General features: G+C 37.4%; 1 protein-coding gene across 3 annotated transcripts in view; it reads right to left on the bottom strand.

Moving 5' to 3' along the window:
- Positions 1-17,383, bottom strand: part of LOC144453857 (uncharacterized) — a 47,297-nt gene that overhangs the window by 5,809 nt on the left and 24,105 nt on the right. For all 3 annotated transcript variants that reach the window (XM_078145230.1, XM_078145229.1, XM_078145231.1), the window contains exons 6-11: positions 17,276-17,380; positions 16,145-16,210; positions 12,969-13,061; positions 12,454-12,579; positions 11,619-11,761; positions 169-6,429 (exon numbers count right to left, since the gene is read on the bottom strand). In XM_078145230.1, the coding sequence (XP_078001356.1) occupies positions 169-6,429; positions 11,619-11,761; positions 12,454-12,579; positions 12,969-13,061; positions 16,145-16,210; positions 17,276-17,380 (6,794 nt within the window). The remainder of the gene's footprint in view (positions 1-168; positions 6,430-11,618; positions 11,762-12,453; positions 12,580-12,968; positions 13,062-16,144; positions 16,211-17,275; positions 17,381-17,383) is intronic.

Raw genomic sequence — 17,383 nt, forward strand, 5'->3', positions numbered from 1 at the left:
AAACCAAACTCTGTTCCCTTTTGGATATGAATAAATCAAAAACTGACAAACTGTAAATTGGAGGAATGTGTTCAGACAGCATCAACATGTATATTTTTGATATTAAAGTTTACTCCCAACCAAAGATCAAATCAAACATAAGATGCCACGATAAATCCCAGACCTTACCTTGCAGCTATACACCTTGGAGCTTGCCCAGGTGGGGGTCTTGGTGCCATGGAGTTTGGTGCTGCTGTTGACATTTGACTGTCATCATCTTTAGGTGTGGAAGTATGTTCACTAGGCATGGATAAGTTGGACAGCGGATCTTCTTGTGATGACCTTAGTGACCTAGGAGACGACCTTGGTGAACGTGGTGACCCAGATGCACTCTCATTGAAAGGTGACACGGCTCGAGTTCCTCGAGTGAAGATTCTAGACCTGTAAGACATTTCTCTAGGTGATGTCTCAAAGGGACTAGGCGATGTCTCGATGGGATCCAGTTGTTCAAAGTCCTGGGCTGTGTCAACAATACCATCATCTGTTGATGGTCTTCTCCTTCTGCTCCTTTTTCTTCTCATCAAAGGTGAAGTCATTGGACTTCCTGCTGATTGAGGAATTTCCAACGTATCCATGCCTTGGCTAAAACTCTCAACACTAAGTTTGTTGGGACTTGTTGGTGATGGTATTTCACCTTCTTTTGGAGGTAACTCAATTTGGTCACCATCAAGAGTACGTCTACGCCATCTTTTTCTTTGTCCTGGCTTAGGTGAAGCAGAAGGACTTCGTTCTGGCATCAGTTCTACTTCAGGTTCTTGTTTGATTGGCGAGTCAGGATGGGTTTCTTGCTCTATGCCTTCATTCTGGGGGCTCTTTCTCCTGCTTGGTACAATAATTCGTGTTCTTCTATGAGGAGATATTGGTTGGCGTGGTCGAGAGGGACTTCTAACTGGACTTGTAGCATGTTCACTCCTTCTTGTCCTCCCAATTCTTGGTGACCTTGGTTGATCTTGACTCAATGCAGAATGCCTGAGGCCATCATCACCAATAACATCCGTCATTTCTTCTACTTTTCCTTTTTCACTTTTCAGTGATTTTTCTTCTTCCTTCACATTTGTTGGGCTGGTCACAGGTGATAATTCTTCAGAATCTTTTCTTGATTGTCTCCTTCTGCGTCTCTCTCTCCTCCTCTGTGACTGCCGCTCTTCTTCTTGCTCTTTCTTTTCATCGGCATCTTCCTTGACTGCAGCCTGGTCGATAGCCGTCTCATTTGCACCTTCTTCAGACTTACTGGACTGTTGTCCAGGTACACTTCTGTCACTTGACAATGATCTCCTTTGCCTTCGATTTCTTCTTCTTTCATCTCTCCTGACTAAGGCTTCCTTCCTGTCATCATGCACTCCTGACACACTTACACTTTGCTCTGTTTTCTCTGAGGGTACCTGTTGTTGCATTGGTGCTGTATCAGTCCTTACATCTTCTTTAGAGGGTTGTGATGGAGGCTCAGTGGAAGGTTTTTTAGTTTCAGTTTCAGTAACAGGCATTTTTTCTTTTTCATATTTATTCACTAGACGTTTGCTATGTAATGCTATTTCCTCAACTGTCAGTTTACTACTTAATGCTAAGGCATGACTCATCTCCCTTTCATCACATTTCTCAATGTCTTCTTCTGTCATTACTTCATTCTGTTCTGCAACCTGAAAGAGGGCTTTCCGACAAGGCTTTGAGACAACTTGTTCCTGTGAGTTCAAATTCATATTCCCAGTCTGTGCAGAAAGGACAGTGTCAACTTCACCACCAATGTCACTTACTCTATTCTTTGTCATCAAGTCTGTCTCATTTCCCTGTACACTTTCTCCTTGGTTTGCCACTGTACCTGACAGTCTTTCTGACTCAAGCATAGAAGTTACACTTTCGGTTTGATCTCCTTCGATCTTCTTCTCTTCTACCTTCCTTCTCTGCCTTTCTCGTTTTCTATGGCCCCTTCTTTTCACTCGTTTCTCACTTTCATCTTTCTCTGTTTGCTTTTCAGAGACTGTCACGTTAGACTGTTGAACTGGGTCTACACTCATTTCTAGTTTACTGGAAACTTCATCCAAGACTTTTTCCGTATCTCTCTTATCACTTATGGTGTCTGATGGTTTTGTGTTATCACTGCGGGGTTTCCTTTTTGAGAAGAATGTCTTAAGATCACTATATTTATCTTCAGGCTGACTTGACTCGCCATCTGATTTGTATTCTTTACTATGTAAATGTTTTAGTGCATCAGGAGATTCAGTTAATGAATAGTGTTCTACTTTGTTACTTATTGATACTTCGCTTGCCTCACTTGGCTGCCTATCATCATCAACAAATCTCCCCTCAGTTCTCCTTTTGCTGAGCATTCTAGATTTCTCACTTGGGCTTGGAGGCTTTGTAAGACCCCCTGCAGGAATAAAAGGGATTCCACCTTTGCCAACTTTGAAAGAAGTTGGTATATTAGCAGGAAAAGGCAGTTTTCTCAGCTCTCTTTTCCTCTGTCTTTGTGAAGTATCTTTTCTGTCTTCCCTACTACGACCATGTGATTTTTTGTGTTTTTGTTCAACAGCACCAGTTTCTGATTTCATTTCGATAACATCCTCAGTCTTTGCATTATTTTCTGCAATTTGGTCATGTCTATTATCTGAGGTATCTTTTGCAAGGAGTTTTGAGACGTTATCTACTGTGGGCATACGTGTTGGCTGTGCATCTTTTGGTAGGACATCTAATGCACCTGAAGGCTCCGGTAAGAAATCATGGTGAAAATTCTTGGCCACTGGAGAGGGTGGAATAGAGTCATCATGGAAGATCTTCATTCCTATTGAATCTTGTCCTCCATCAATGACAGCACTGGGTAACTGACTGTGGGTTGCACACTGAGAATCTGAGGTTTTCCCTCCTGACAAATCTCGCATATGATCATCTTTATGGTAGGAATCTAACTCAGTGGTACTAGTGGCAAATCTCACAGCTTTCTCTTCATGTCCAGTGTCACCCTTTTCATCAAACTCTTCTGGTTTTGTCTCAGTGGCGATTCCAGAATGATGTGTCGTTGGCAGTTTGGAGGCATTCTGTTCATCGACAGATAACAAAGATTTTGATTTGGATTGTGTGGCAGTTACAGTCATCATTGGATCAATGGTGACAGCATCATCATCCATCATAACCGTTGTCACAACTGCTAAGGTTGATGGTTGCCAGTCACTGACTGCATGTACTCCATCCTTATGATATGCTACAGCTACATCACTACTACTCTTACTTAGGTCATCCTCAGGAATAGAAACTGAAGATGGAAGCTTGGCAGTAACATTGAAAAAGTGATCTTCTTTGGTTGGTACATCTTTTATGTCATCTTGTGCTGGTGGACTAAAAGCAGTGAATTCAACAGCTGTTTCAGTAGTTTCAAATTTTGTAGGAACAGATGGTAATTTCCTGTTCCTCTTCCTTTCTCTTTGTTTTCCATATTTTTCTCTAAGTTTTGGCACAGGTGGCAATTGTCTACCGGATCGACTTGAGCGATCTGATCTGCTGAAATCCCTACTAGATGCCGAGCTTTGACTGAGTTGATCCATCTCAGAAGAGCTCTTATCAATCAGAGCATATTTCACTTTTATCTGTCTGTCACTGAGTTCATCTTCTGATTTCATTTTTGTTTCTGTCTCTGGACCTTTCCCACCTGATGGCTCTACAGACATGGCGAATATATCTTCCATTTCTTGCCGTGGTGAAACACTAGATGACTGACTTGTCAATCCACTGGGTCTAGCAGTCTGAACTGTAAGACCTCGTGTTAGTGATGGCCTTCTCTCCATATCATTAAACGTCCATTTTGTTGAATCACGAGTCTCCTCCACTGCCTCTTTCCCAGATGTTTGCTTTGAGACTGTTTTATACGGATCTTTGATCCCATCTGTATTTGTTTCCAATTCCCTGTTACTGTGCTGTTCTCCTACAGCGTCTATTACATTCCCTATGTTTTTGTTTATAGAACTATATTTATTATCTTTGGCCAGCTGATCAGATACAGCTTCTTTACCATCCAAACACTTCTTTTCTGAATCTGAGGTAATCATAGCACCAGGAAGTTCTGTCCCAGGAACTACACTTGGTGTTGAAACAACATCTTTGGTGTGGTTAACTGCAGAGTCTTCTACACGTTTATCTATTGCGTGATGCCTGTGAAGTGATTCTCCTTCAAACGAAGACCTAGTCGGCCTGTAAGTCCTAGCCCTGAGTAATAATTTAGAAGCTTCATCATCATGACTTGCCTCAATATCTGGCTCTTGGCCAGCTAATATACGTTCCATAAGGTCTCTGCTTGAGGTCTTTTTGCTGTGCAATTGCCTTTCTAATCTCTCTGCTACTTCTTCTTCAGTTTCCATAGGCCAATCTGCTGGTACAGCTTTGTTTTCACGTTTAGTTTTAGCAGTGAGTAATCTCTCCATTGCTTCCCTATCATCATGTATTTGCTTAGCTGTAAGCTCCAAGCGTAAGTTGCTTGTAATTTCCTCCTCTGCATCATTACAGGCAAAATCTTTAGTCCTATTTATTTCTTTTTCATCATGAATGCTAGTTTGTTTCATGGCATTGTCTGGAATCTCTCCCTGTGCCATAATATTGTCTGTATCAAACTTTTCAGCACCATGTTCAGTAGTAAGTTTTTCACTTGGCAAATTTTGCCTTTCAACAGTTTCAAGAAGCTCTGCTTCATTTAATTTTTCATCAAAAGATTTTCTTTTCATCAAATCGCATGCAATATGTTCTTGTGGTTCTGGTATTTCAAATTGTTCAGTTTCCTTTATAGGCTGTTCTTGAACAGATACTCGTTGTTCATCTTCCTCCTCCCTATATTGGTAATCAGGTGTTTTGATGATCACTTCCTGCACATGATCAAGTTCTTCAATATCAGCATCTGGAAGCCTTGAATCAACAACAACGTCTTCTTGTTTGGCACTTTCTGGAAGCTCTTTCACATCCTGTAAAGACTGTTTCCTCCTTTGTTGTACATCATCGTCACTATTTTCAGTAATATGTAATGGTTCTTGATAATCAATGATATTCCTCTGTACAACTTCTTCCTCAACTGGCAAGACAGCTTCAGGTTCTTGTGTAAATTCCTTGTTCTTGTAACCTTCTTCATCTTCTTGTCGACTGCTGTCTTCTTTCTTCACTTTGAGTGGTACTTCATCCACATCTTCAATTGAAATACGTCTTGGTGGATGCCAAAGTTGAGTATCTTCAACATGTGGGGGTTGCCATAACACTATATCCTCTTGTTTCCTACCGTATACATCATTTATTGCACACACATTAACCTGTTGCTTCTCTTCTTGGTAAAAATATGGCTCTTCTTCCTGATCAGGGTCTTTGGCAGAATTCAGTAATATCAAATTGTCAACGTGTTCTTCCCCGCCATGTGCTGAAGACTGTCTTTCATTTTCCTGAGGCAAACCTGTTCCACTAGGAGGCATGCCAATATGCTCATGTGTTTCAAAGTGTATATTTTCTTCTAGATGCATATCGGGGTCCCTATAATCAAAGTTTTGATCAACATAGCCATTTTCTACTGGCTCATTTGATTCTTTTTCTTCTTCTAACATTGGTGCATATTGTTCAAGATGAATATCTTTTTCATTTAGTACTGATAAAGATCCTGGTACAGAAGGCCTATCATCAAGAACTCCATTTTCTACAGAAACATGCTCTTTTGCAGCACCTGATACAGAAGAAGATGGCAAAGTTCTCTTTCCACTAGGAACTGGTGGTCGACCAGCGACACCATTTTGCACACTGTTTAATTTGATTGCCAATGCATCTTCATCTAATGTTCCTCCCATAGCTCCTAAAACCTGTACATTGACATCATCTTGTACAGACATTTCTTTCTCACTATACATTTGTCCTAACTGATCTCGGAAAGTTACAAAACTCATTTCTCCCTCCAATATTGCATGACTATCGTGAAATCTCATCCGTTTTGGTTTCCTCTTTCGAGCACCTTTCCGGCGTTTGACCTTTTCCTCTGCAAGTATAGGCTTCCTCACAAATGGAAGTTTCAATTCTTGGATTCCTGGTTCCACAATTTCTTGTTGTTGTTGAACAGCTTCCTCAACTTCCTCTTCCTCTTCCTCTTCTTCATCTTCTTCCTCCTCCTCCTCTTCTTCTTCCTCCTCCTCCTCTTCCTCCTCCTTCTCTACGTTCTCAATTTCTTCCACATACATTCCTCTCTTCAATTCTATTTCTTCAACCATTTGCTGTTGTATCAGTTCTTCAATACGTTCAACAGTCTCTTTTTCAAACTCATTTTGTAAGGAAGGTTTCTGTTCTGGCTGGTTGATGCCAACATGACCCGGTTTAAGGTTCTCCTGTTCACTGAAGTTCTCATCCAGTACAACATCGGTGTTTGCGGGTTGTAAATCTGCCAGTGGTCTGCAACAAGAGGAAACAAGAAATAGCAGAAATTAGTTCATGCAGCTTTGCTTTGTGTATACTGCATTATACTGCATTATTTTTCAAATTAATTTACACCAGGGTCATTTCATTTGAGGGCAAAGGTAGAGAAATCATTCAATTACATGAACTAACTTTAATGCTGAACATCACTTTTGATATCAAAGTATACTAAAGGGACGGAGTAAATACCCTATACTAGTGACACTTGTCAAATTATCAACACATTACCATAGTAATCATAATAAACAAAAATTCACACATAGATACAGAAACCAGAACTACCAACTATTATCACAGAGTTCACTTTGAAAACAGAGTGATCATTTGTCAAGGTCGCAAGAAACCTGAGTAATGGTGGTAGGGCTCTTTCAAACTGTTAATACGAAATTTTAATATTTTCAAGGTCAAACATCAAGGTCATTGAAAAGAACAGCCCTGTACGCAAAACAACAGTGCCAGGATACTTTATCAAGGTCAAGGTCACAAGAAAACATGCATGTTGGGTAATAGTGCCAGGGCTCTTTCAAAGAGTGATATATGTTAAATGACATGGCAATGTAATTGTTGACAAGGTCAACCTCAAGGTCAAGGTCATTGGAAAAGATTGACCCTGCATGCAAAGTAATAGAAACGTGGTACCAGAGCCATTTAGAGTGTGATAAGTATGAAACGATGTAACAATTTGAATGTTGCCAAGGGCAAGGTCAAGGTCATCAGAACAGACAGCCCCCCCTCCCAATGTAGAGTAGTAATAACTTATTTGCTTGGCCTCAGTAACATATATGAAATGACATGAGTGTTTGTCAATGTCAAGGTCACTCAAAAGAACTACCCTCCATGAATAAAAACACCAAGACCCATTCAAACAGTGATGTTGTCATGGTCACTAGAAAGGCTAGCCCTGAATCCAGAGTACCAAAACCCTTTCAAATACTTCAACTTTGCATTGTGTCTGTGATGTACATGTATGTGAAATAGATTCACTATCTGTATATTTGTCAAAGTGAAGGTCATGGTTGTTGGAAAGAACCCCCACCCCCCACCCCCCACCCCCACCCCCTTGCTGAGTATTGGGACTTTTTCAAACAATGTGTGACATACTTTTGCAATTTACATGTTTGTGAAGGTAAATGTTGTTACAAGACAGTATAACATTGAGTGCAGAATACAAACACTTTGAACTTGTATGACCTTAGTGACATGGATGAAATGATGGGACTTCAAATTTGAACTAGATGGCCATAGCATACAAAATGTACATCAAGTTTACCTGTGGAAGGGAAGAGCAAGGGTCAAATTCAATATTCTGAACATAAATTTTATTTTATTCATAATAATGTTGGTCCAGACAGTTATCATTAGTGTCTACCTACAATATTACAAAATTATACATATTGTTCATTTTCTAATGAAACATGTCTGGACTTATAATTCATGAACATGAAACTAATGTGCTAATATTCAAAATTGTATTTGTCAATGTTAGATAAAAGTTGGCAAAAATGATATATTACTTAACGTTTGTGGTATGCAAGAAATGGTTTCATTTTGACAGTTGACCTTACGTATCGTGGACAAGGTCACATTGAAAGACCAAAGTTAGGTCTAATATAATGATGTCGATCTATACTGAGAGTGAAGACACTTGAAGTGAATATGTAGATATTTCAAGTTTGAAAGATATTCTGCAAGTTTTCAAAAAATGGCCACAATTGGGCAGAAAATTGGCCAGGTCACAAAAAGAAAGTCATGTGTATGTACATCTGGCCTTATAGTCTCTCATCTTCTGTCAGATTTTATTGACTTGGTCAGCACATGGAAGACAAGGTGGAAAGAAGAACATAGCTCATTGCTGAAGTCCCTTCCAAACAGTGCCCATTGCTGGTTCAAAATTTGTCATCACCATTGCTGGTTCAAAATTATTTGTCGTTTACTACAATAGCAAACCAGTATAAACTGAAGGAAAGATGATCATAGCTCATTGCGGAAGTCCCTTCCAAACAGTACTTATTGCTGGTTCAAAATCTGTTGTCATCGCCATTGCTGATTCAAAATTTGTTGTCATCACCATTGCTGGTTCAAAATTTGTTGTCATCATCATTACTGGTTCAAAATTTGTTGTCATCATCATTGATGGTTCAAAATTTGTTGTCGTTTAGCGAACACGCATAAACTGATGGAAAGATGATCATAGCTCATTGCTGAAGTCCCTTCCAAACAGCAGCCATTGCGGATTCAAAATCTGTTGTCATCACCACTAAACTGTAAAACTGGTTTTCAATCAAGTTGACTTTGCAGTGGTGTATTTCCATTATTTGTTATTCTTGTAACAAGATAGCACAGTCTCATATTCTTATATTTTGAGTAGTGTTAGTGAACAAGTTCACTCAAGGTCAAGGTAAAGTTGAATACTAGTACTCTCATTAGAAAGTTCATTGATGATGTACATATAGATAATGAGTAATTTATAAGGCCTAGAGAGCAACTTCCTATTCAGTATTTAGGCTTTGTATATTGTATAGACCAATAGGAGTGCTTCAAACCTATGACATGAATAACTTGCCATACATAGCTATCTTTCTTTGCATTTTCAGCCTCATTTAGTTCAAAAGGTCTACTTGTGTCAACAGTTTATGTGTTATACATGGTAATGGAGTCATCAAACTCTCTCTAACTCAAATAGTCTGTGCATCTGTCAGTGTAAATAAATAAGTTCATCATGAGAGGACAGTCTAAATATCTGTCAAGAATAATTGTTTTTTTAAGGTCAAAGTTTTCCTTAAATTCCAGTTCTCATGTTGTTATTTCACTGTATTTGCAGATGCATGCTTGAGTTGAATTTGGCAGACACTTTTAAACTTCAGTTGGCCTGATGGTGAATCAATAATTGACAATCACTTTGAAGATGCGAGTCTTGTTGCGATCAGAAACTGTGCAAGTGAAATCCTGAGAATTAGTAGTCCTCCTGGATAAAATGGTATTCTGATGATGAATCCATGTGATCAATTTTGGTAGGAAGAAAATTTTCCTGACAGACTGGATATCAACAACACACTGCATTGAGAATTGTTCAAAGGCTATTCCCAGAGGAAAACATCATGCCTTCATCAATAACTTGGTGGGAGATACATGTATGAAGAACTTCCCAAAGATGGATACTTTAGAAATGGGCCACTGCAATACATGTACGGCAGTCCGCAGATTATTCTCATTTGATTGCTTTGTGTTTGAACAAGAAAGATACATGGTTTAATCAATAAGAAAAGGAAAAGAGATGAATATCAGCAACATTCCATCCTTTTTTACCACAGTAAAAGGGAAGGTATTGTGGTTATGTTGTCTGTCTGTCTGTCTGTCTGTCTGTCTGTGTCATCTTTTTCTCAACATTTGGTAAACAGATGTGAGGAAATTAGCATAATTACTAAAATTAACATATTCAGAGATGGGTAGTTAATAGATGTCCCTCATTGAAATGCTTTTTTTGCCATATATCCACACTGTAACCCTTAGCAGCTCTCTTAACAGCACTCATTATAATGATACATATGTGTGTGTACCTTATGGGATGCTTTCAGATCAAATCTGGTTTAATTAATATTATTGTGTACTTCAATGCTAAAACCAAAGTTTAACTGAGAGTCAAGTATTACTGTAAGCTACTAATTCACTGACTGGTAGCCTTGCCCTTTCACCCACAGAAATCTTTGAGAACTAATATTTTTTTATTGTTGAGGAAACTTCTCTGTATGATAAAGTACAAACAGATGTTAAAAAGATTGACTTCTTAATGGGGGAGCAAAGGTTATGTTGATTCTATCTTTTAATAGCTATATTTCTTTATGCTTTGGGGACTCATGCACAAATCATTTTTATGAATCTGGAGCATTATTTGGTCAAAAGTTCAAGAGGTGTGAAGCTCCTGATTTTTCTTATTTTCCATACTGCCTCCCCATATAAAAAGATTCTTCTATGCTAGATATGCCATTTTTTTTATAGCTAATATCTTAGAGAGGTCGTGTGATGTAGGATATGAGAGAAATAACTTTTCTGGATCCCCTAAAACATAATAACATGTTAAGATAAAATCAGCCTCATTTTAGTCACCTTTTATATCTACTTAACCTACCAGAGGCAAGACTCAGGACATACATGTAACCTCATCTGCTTACAACATATTATATATATATATATATGATTTCATCTCTATTGTTAGGCCACTGAACACAATACATCTGACAACAATAAACCCCTGGTGTTAAACTTTGTAACCTGTATAATTACATGTTCACCATCTCAGTAGGGTTACATAAACAAGACATTGGACTCCAATAAACCCCCTACTGAGATAATATAGAAAGACTTTTCATTTCCCACACAACTTCGTTTTAACTGTGATACACTTTATCAAATCAATATGTGTTGAAAAAATTTCCCATCTCAAACGCCCCAAGATACATCCTCTCAAAGTAAATAACACACAGTATGGCCTATACTAGTGGAGGTACTACATATTATCTGTGAGTCAGGATATGTGTATGTATTGGTGTGTCCAACATTTTGTAAGTCACACATTGATATTAAGCTTTGGTAATTTTTAGAAGGTACAATGCATACATTAGAATAACTGTCATATTCCTAGAAGTCCATCCCTGGTGATTTGTGATTCACTTCCAAAAGTTTCTATTGACTCAGTGAAAAGAAATTCACATTCACATTTTGAAACCTACAGTCCATAAATATTCATTCTTACATAATCTTTGTTTTTAAATAAATTATTTTATAAAAGTATTCTTTTGGGACCATTTCAATTCAAACACAGCCATAAAATTGTTACAATGTTTCATTTCTCTAAAAAATTAATATTTGATCCCACTTCTCTCAGTACCAAAGTTTTAATTCAAATGTTGACTTTTTATTACATTTATGAGTCTACAAACAGAAACATATACCCATTACCTAATAACCAACCTTTGTCTACTTTATTGTGCGAACTATAAAATCTTCTTTTTATATGGGTACTGTTATGTTATGTTATATGTTATGTTATTATTTATTAAGGTGCTCTATGTGGACTTATTTAAATTATACAATGCTTAAATAAAATTTACAAACAAAAAAGCCATATCCGGCCTTTGTACTAAACTATTATTATATACTAAACTTACCCTTGTTGTACTTTGGGTGGAGTTGTTGAAGTGCCAGTTGTTGTTGTGATTGAGCCATCTCCATATCCTTTCTCCCAGTCATAAGGGTCTGCCTCTTTGATCCCTTTGCGATTCATGCAGTGTTCTAACAATGACTGTAAATACTAGATAAACAGAAAATAACATGCGATAGAGTTAGTGTCATTAGTTATTGTTTCTTGATTAGGGCAATCTGGTGCCATTAAGATTCCTATTCATTGATTCAAACTTCTCCCAGACAATACACATACAACTATGTACTACTCCCAGACAATACACATACAACTATGTACTACTCCCAGACAATACACATACAACTATGTACTACTCCCAGACAATACACATACAACTATGTACTACTCCCAGACAATACACATACAACTATGTACTACTCCCAGACAATACACATACAACTATGTACTACTCCCAGACAATACACATACAACTATGTACTACTCCCAGACAATACACATACAACTATGTACTACTCCCAGACAATACACATACAACTATGTACTATTCCCAGACAATACACATACAACTATGTACTACTCCCAGACAATTACACATACAACTATGTACTACTCCCAGACAGTACACATACAACTATGTACTACTCCCAGATAATACACATACAAATGTACAACTATGTACTACTCCCAGACAATACACATACAACTATGTACTACTCCCAGACAATACACATACAACTATGTACTACTCCCAGACAATACACATACAACTATGTACTACTCCCAGACAATACACATACAACTATGTACTACTCCCAGACAATACACATACACATACAACTCACCCTATAATCTGGTTTATCTTCATATCGTACTAACTGGATATGGTCTAGAAATGGCTTGAACTCAGACGGAAGATGTTTCAATAATAATCTATGGTCATACTTTTCTTTCATATTTCCCACTTGCTCCTGTAAGTGAAAAGAAGTCATTTAGTACACGTACAATAAAATAGTTTGAGTCTATCGAACAATCAGTAATTGTCAATGACTCTTTCTAGGAAGCACCATAACAGGAAATAAAAACAGTTCTGGAGAGTAATTTTCTGATTTCAATCATGTATATTATGTGATTGATGAGAAACCCTAAGTTGCAACTTGTTCCTCACTCATTGTTCAGGTTAGCTCTCTGCCATGGATTCACATTGCCTCATGGGAATCAGCAGACATACATTATGTGATAGCTGAACATAAACATATTCATGACTGCTGCATGCTTTTACATGTTCGGTCGGAGAAAAAGAAGACACACATCATTCTTGAAACAGTGACACAATATTAACTGAGTGAAGTTTAAATACCTTGTCTTTGATCTTCCTCCAGGGAAGTTGACCCACCACAAACTCTACCAACATGTAGAAGAGTGACCACAAATCATCATGCCGACCCATCTCCTGTAATATCATCACAGAACAACAACAATCAGCAATTTGATATCATTGTACACTACATGTACATATCCATGTAGAGCCAAAATGCGCTAATCAAACATTGCTGATAGAAATATTATGATTTTATGAATTCATATCATACCAGCCACTCTCACATTATTGTACTTTAATCTATAGCTGTCTTGAACAAACCTACTTGAGTCCAATCCTAGCCAAGTACTATGGTACCAGTAATCATCAAACTACAGTTAGGTGATTGCATATTAATACAAGTCATAGGTTATTGCCCCCCCCCCCCCCCCCCTCCACCAAACACACACCTTCATTTCAGAAACACACATCCACTTGTGTCAAAACCAGAAGCTATCTTGTACCCCATAACTATAGATACATTAACAAGATTGACCCAGAAAACACATCAAATTTGTTGCAATACCAAGAAGTGACTCTTTAGACAACACTATCTGAGTTGACAGTACTGATGTATAATATTTACTGATTCATCTTACAGTAATTTAGTGACATATTTTGTAATAACAATAATTCAATAATTGGTCTTAATTCCTGTCATATACTGATAAAGAGGGGGAATATAATCCCATATTATATCTAACCATGCCTTTTCCTTCACAACATGAAGAGAGAAAGGAAATGAAAAAGTGTTACGACTGGCTCTGACCAATTTCCTATAGCCATTAGATAGAAATAGTCTGGATTCAATTTCAGATATTGAGTCATGCCCATTGCTGGCCTATCAGACATTGTAGTTGTTCCAAGTTATTGAGGGCAACAACCTGAGCTATACCACTATGTGATATCTAATGACTTTTAGATAATATTATAGGTATATTATACAGCTCTGTCTATGAGCCATTACTTTGTATGTCATTGTACTCTGCTGTAGAAGAGTGTATCATATAAGAAAGTATGTATGTAGATTTTGGTGGACATTGCGTTGATACATAATTTATCCAATTAAATTAATTTCCTTCCTAATTTTCATAACAAGATTATAACTAAATACATTCTGTTAAATGTGCCATAGTGGCCATTAGCCTTTGGAAAATGAAAAAAAAAAAAATAGCATTTAATTAATTAATGGTTAATATCTTAATTTTTCCCAAACAAACTAACCACTATCACATGCTATTACCCTACAAGGTCCTTATGTGATTAAAAGTGAGTAACATTGAGATAAACCTGAATTTTTAAAAATTATTTGTCAGAAAAATGTTTTTAGAATGTTTTGGAAGTAAAACTACCGGGAATGTTACATCGGACTTTCGAATTCAACTTTTTTCAGGGTTCAAAAATAAATCTACAGTAATGTAATGGACAGCATTAGGAATGTGATATTTGGCGGCTACAAGCTGTATACATATGGAAGTTAGTACTTAAGGTTATCTTATTCCATTTATGGAAGCAACTATGTAACAGTCACGTAGGTGGCTCATCAAAATAACACATTTGTTATGAGTTATGCTACATACTGTGGTTGAGGTCGTGCAGGTCGAACTAAAAAGTACTATGAATATAACAAGAAATAAAACATTATATTTTAATAGCTTTTAGAGTATAAGTCACAGCTGTTACAGAGTGTAGGTAGATGGGGCATCATGTGATATGTCACTGTCGATGTCAGGCAATGTTGTACAGTGTGGGTGGATAGGAGGCATGTGACATGTCAGGCAATGTTGTAGAGAGTACAGTGTGGGTGGGTGGATGGGGGCATTATGTGACATGTCAGGCAATGTTCTAGAGAGTACAGTGTGGGTGGGTGGATGGGGGCATTATGTGACATGTCAGGCAATGTTCTACAGAGTACAGTGTGGGTGGGTGGATGGGGGCATTATGTGACATGTCAGGCAATGTTCTAGAGAGTACAGTGTGGGTGGGTGGATGGGGGCATTATGTGACATGTCAGGCAATGTTCTACAGAGTACAGTGTGGGTGGGTGGATGGGGGCATTATGTGACATGTCAGGCAATGTTCTACAGAGTGTGGGTTGATAGGAGGCATTATGTGACATGTCAGGCAATGTTCTACAGAGTACAGTGTGGGTGGGTGGATAAAGGGCATTATGTGCTATGTCAGGTAATGTCTACCGAGTGTGATATAAGAATCATGTGAAATACCAGTCAATAATACACAGTTTTAGAAAGACACAAGATAATATCAGGAACTATGGAAATACATCTAGAAAACTAAATGTAAATGATTTATGTGAATAACTACATGTACATGTACAGAGGTTACTACAAACATGTCAGCTAAAAAAACACCACAATTATACCTAAACTAGTATAGGGTTCATACATCTATCACTATTTTTTTTGCACGAGTTTACAACTTGTACCATCCTGACCCAAACATCCAACTTTTTGCAGTCAACTTTAAATGTCCTTTTCTGAGAGAATTTTGCAGCATGGTACACATTTCACCAACAGTCTATTATTTGACCTATCACATTTTTATAACATCGGATAACAGAATTTTCAGAATTATAATGGTGATCATTTCACTCAAGCACTTTTCCAAGACTGGAAACAATTTGAGTGTCTCAGTCCAGATAGCATATTCTAGTCACTGACAAATGGAAAACTAATAATTCATACTGATTGTGGGTAAAATGGAAATTGTTGAAAATAAAAGCTGGAATGGACAACCAAACAAGCAATAAAATATGTGTTTTATGGCCTGTCTGTGGTCTTCTGGTCTCTGTATTACAGGTCAGAATGGTTAGCTTGGAATCTTTAAGTTATTGGTTTCAGTCTCACTGCTGCCACTTGTTTATCAAAGGTTAGAGTACTCAGATAAGATTGTGTTCGGGTCAATAAAGCTGCATAAATGGGGACCTGTTAGGATCAGGGATTTCTATTTGAAGGATTCAATGTCATGCACATACACGTATAGGGACTGCAATGTACTGTATACTCATAAGAGAGTTGAAGAAGTACAAATGGTATGTGGCTGGGGTGCTTTGAGTACAGTAAGTGGAATGACTAAACTGATAATTTGCATTATTGATTTCCCTCTTTATACTAGAAAACAGTGGCAGTGCAATGTAAAGCATTAAGACTACTTGCCCTGTTTTTGTGTGCATTGATGGAGGCATAGCGAACAGTTCCTCGGAAACCAGCTGCTGCACGTGGCTGTAATCAAGGAATATAAACACATGTTAATTTAGTTATACATTCTAAAAATACATCACAGCTAGCTAACTATTTTCATATCACCAGTTATGAAATTACTACTGTGCTACTGTAGTAGTTTCCAATGACTAAAGGGTGTGTGATGAAAATATTCATAGAAAAATTACAAATAGTAATAAACACAATTAGTTGCTTGAGTCTTTACTATCTCTCTGCACAATATTCAATTTTTACAAAATATGTAATCAATAATGTTGACATGACGATAATAATAAAATATTCCACATTTCAAAATTTTAGTCTTGTGTAACTAGGGCGACATAACATAAAGATGTGAACATATAAACATATTAATTGAACAAAAAATCCCTTGCACAAAATATGACCGAATGTTGTCAGGTCATTCACACATTACAATTCTATACTAAAGTGTACAAGTTATGAACTCACAAACCTGTAATATATATATAGTATATCTTTTAGCAGAATGTAAATATTTGATGTCATACTTCAGTGTCCTTGTCAAACCTATGACATTATCAACATTATTTCACTTATCAATATTTCATGGTAAAATTACCACCCAGAAGTATAGATTAGATTTCATAATTCATATATAATACAAAAAAGTCCATATAAGTTTCACAGTTCAAGATATAGAGTCTTAATATACAGATGTGAAGACAAACAGACACATGGACAGCTATACATACATGTAAAAAAAAATACAATAAAAGTTTGGTAGATACTCACAGCTCTAACAAGACAATTACATATACACACAGACAGAGACAGAAGACAGATAGACAGACAGATAGACAGACAGACAGACAGACAGACAGACAGACAGACAGACAGAATGACAGACTGATTGACTGACTGACAGACAGAAAGACTGACTGACAGACAGAGAGACTGTGATAGATGGACAGACAGACAGACAAGTGGAGAAAGGTTGACCCTGTACAAACGGACAGCTACACATACATATACATTTAACTAACAAACAAACAAACAAACAAACAAACAAACAAATAAACAGAAAAAAATACAAATAATACTTACAGCTCTAACAAGTCCAAGAGAATTTGTATATTGCCTTGCTAAACCAAAGTCTAACATGTAAACCTTACGATTGGTACTTGTATGGCGGCCCATTGCAAAGTTGGACTG

This window comes from Glandiceps talaboti, chromosome 2 (genome assembly GCF_964340395.1).
Source record: "Glandiceps talaboti chromosome 2, keGlaTala1.1, whole genome shotgun sequence".
Classification (NCBI taxonomy): domain Eukaryota; kingdom Metazoa; phylum Hemichordata; class Enteropneusta; family Spengelidae; genus Glandiceps; species Glandiceps talaboti.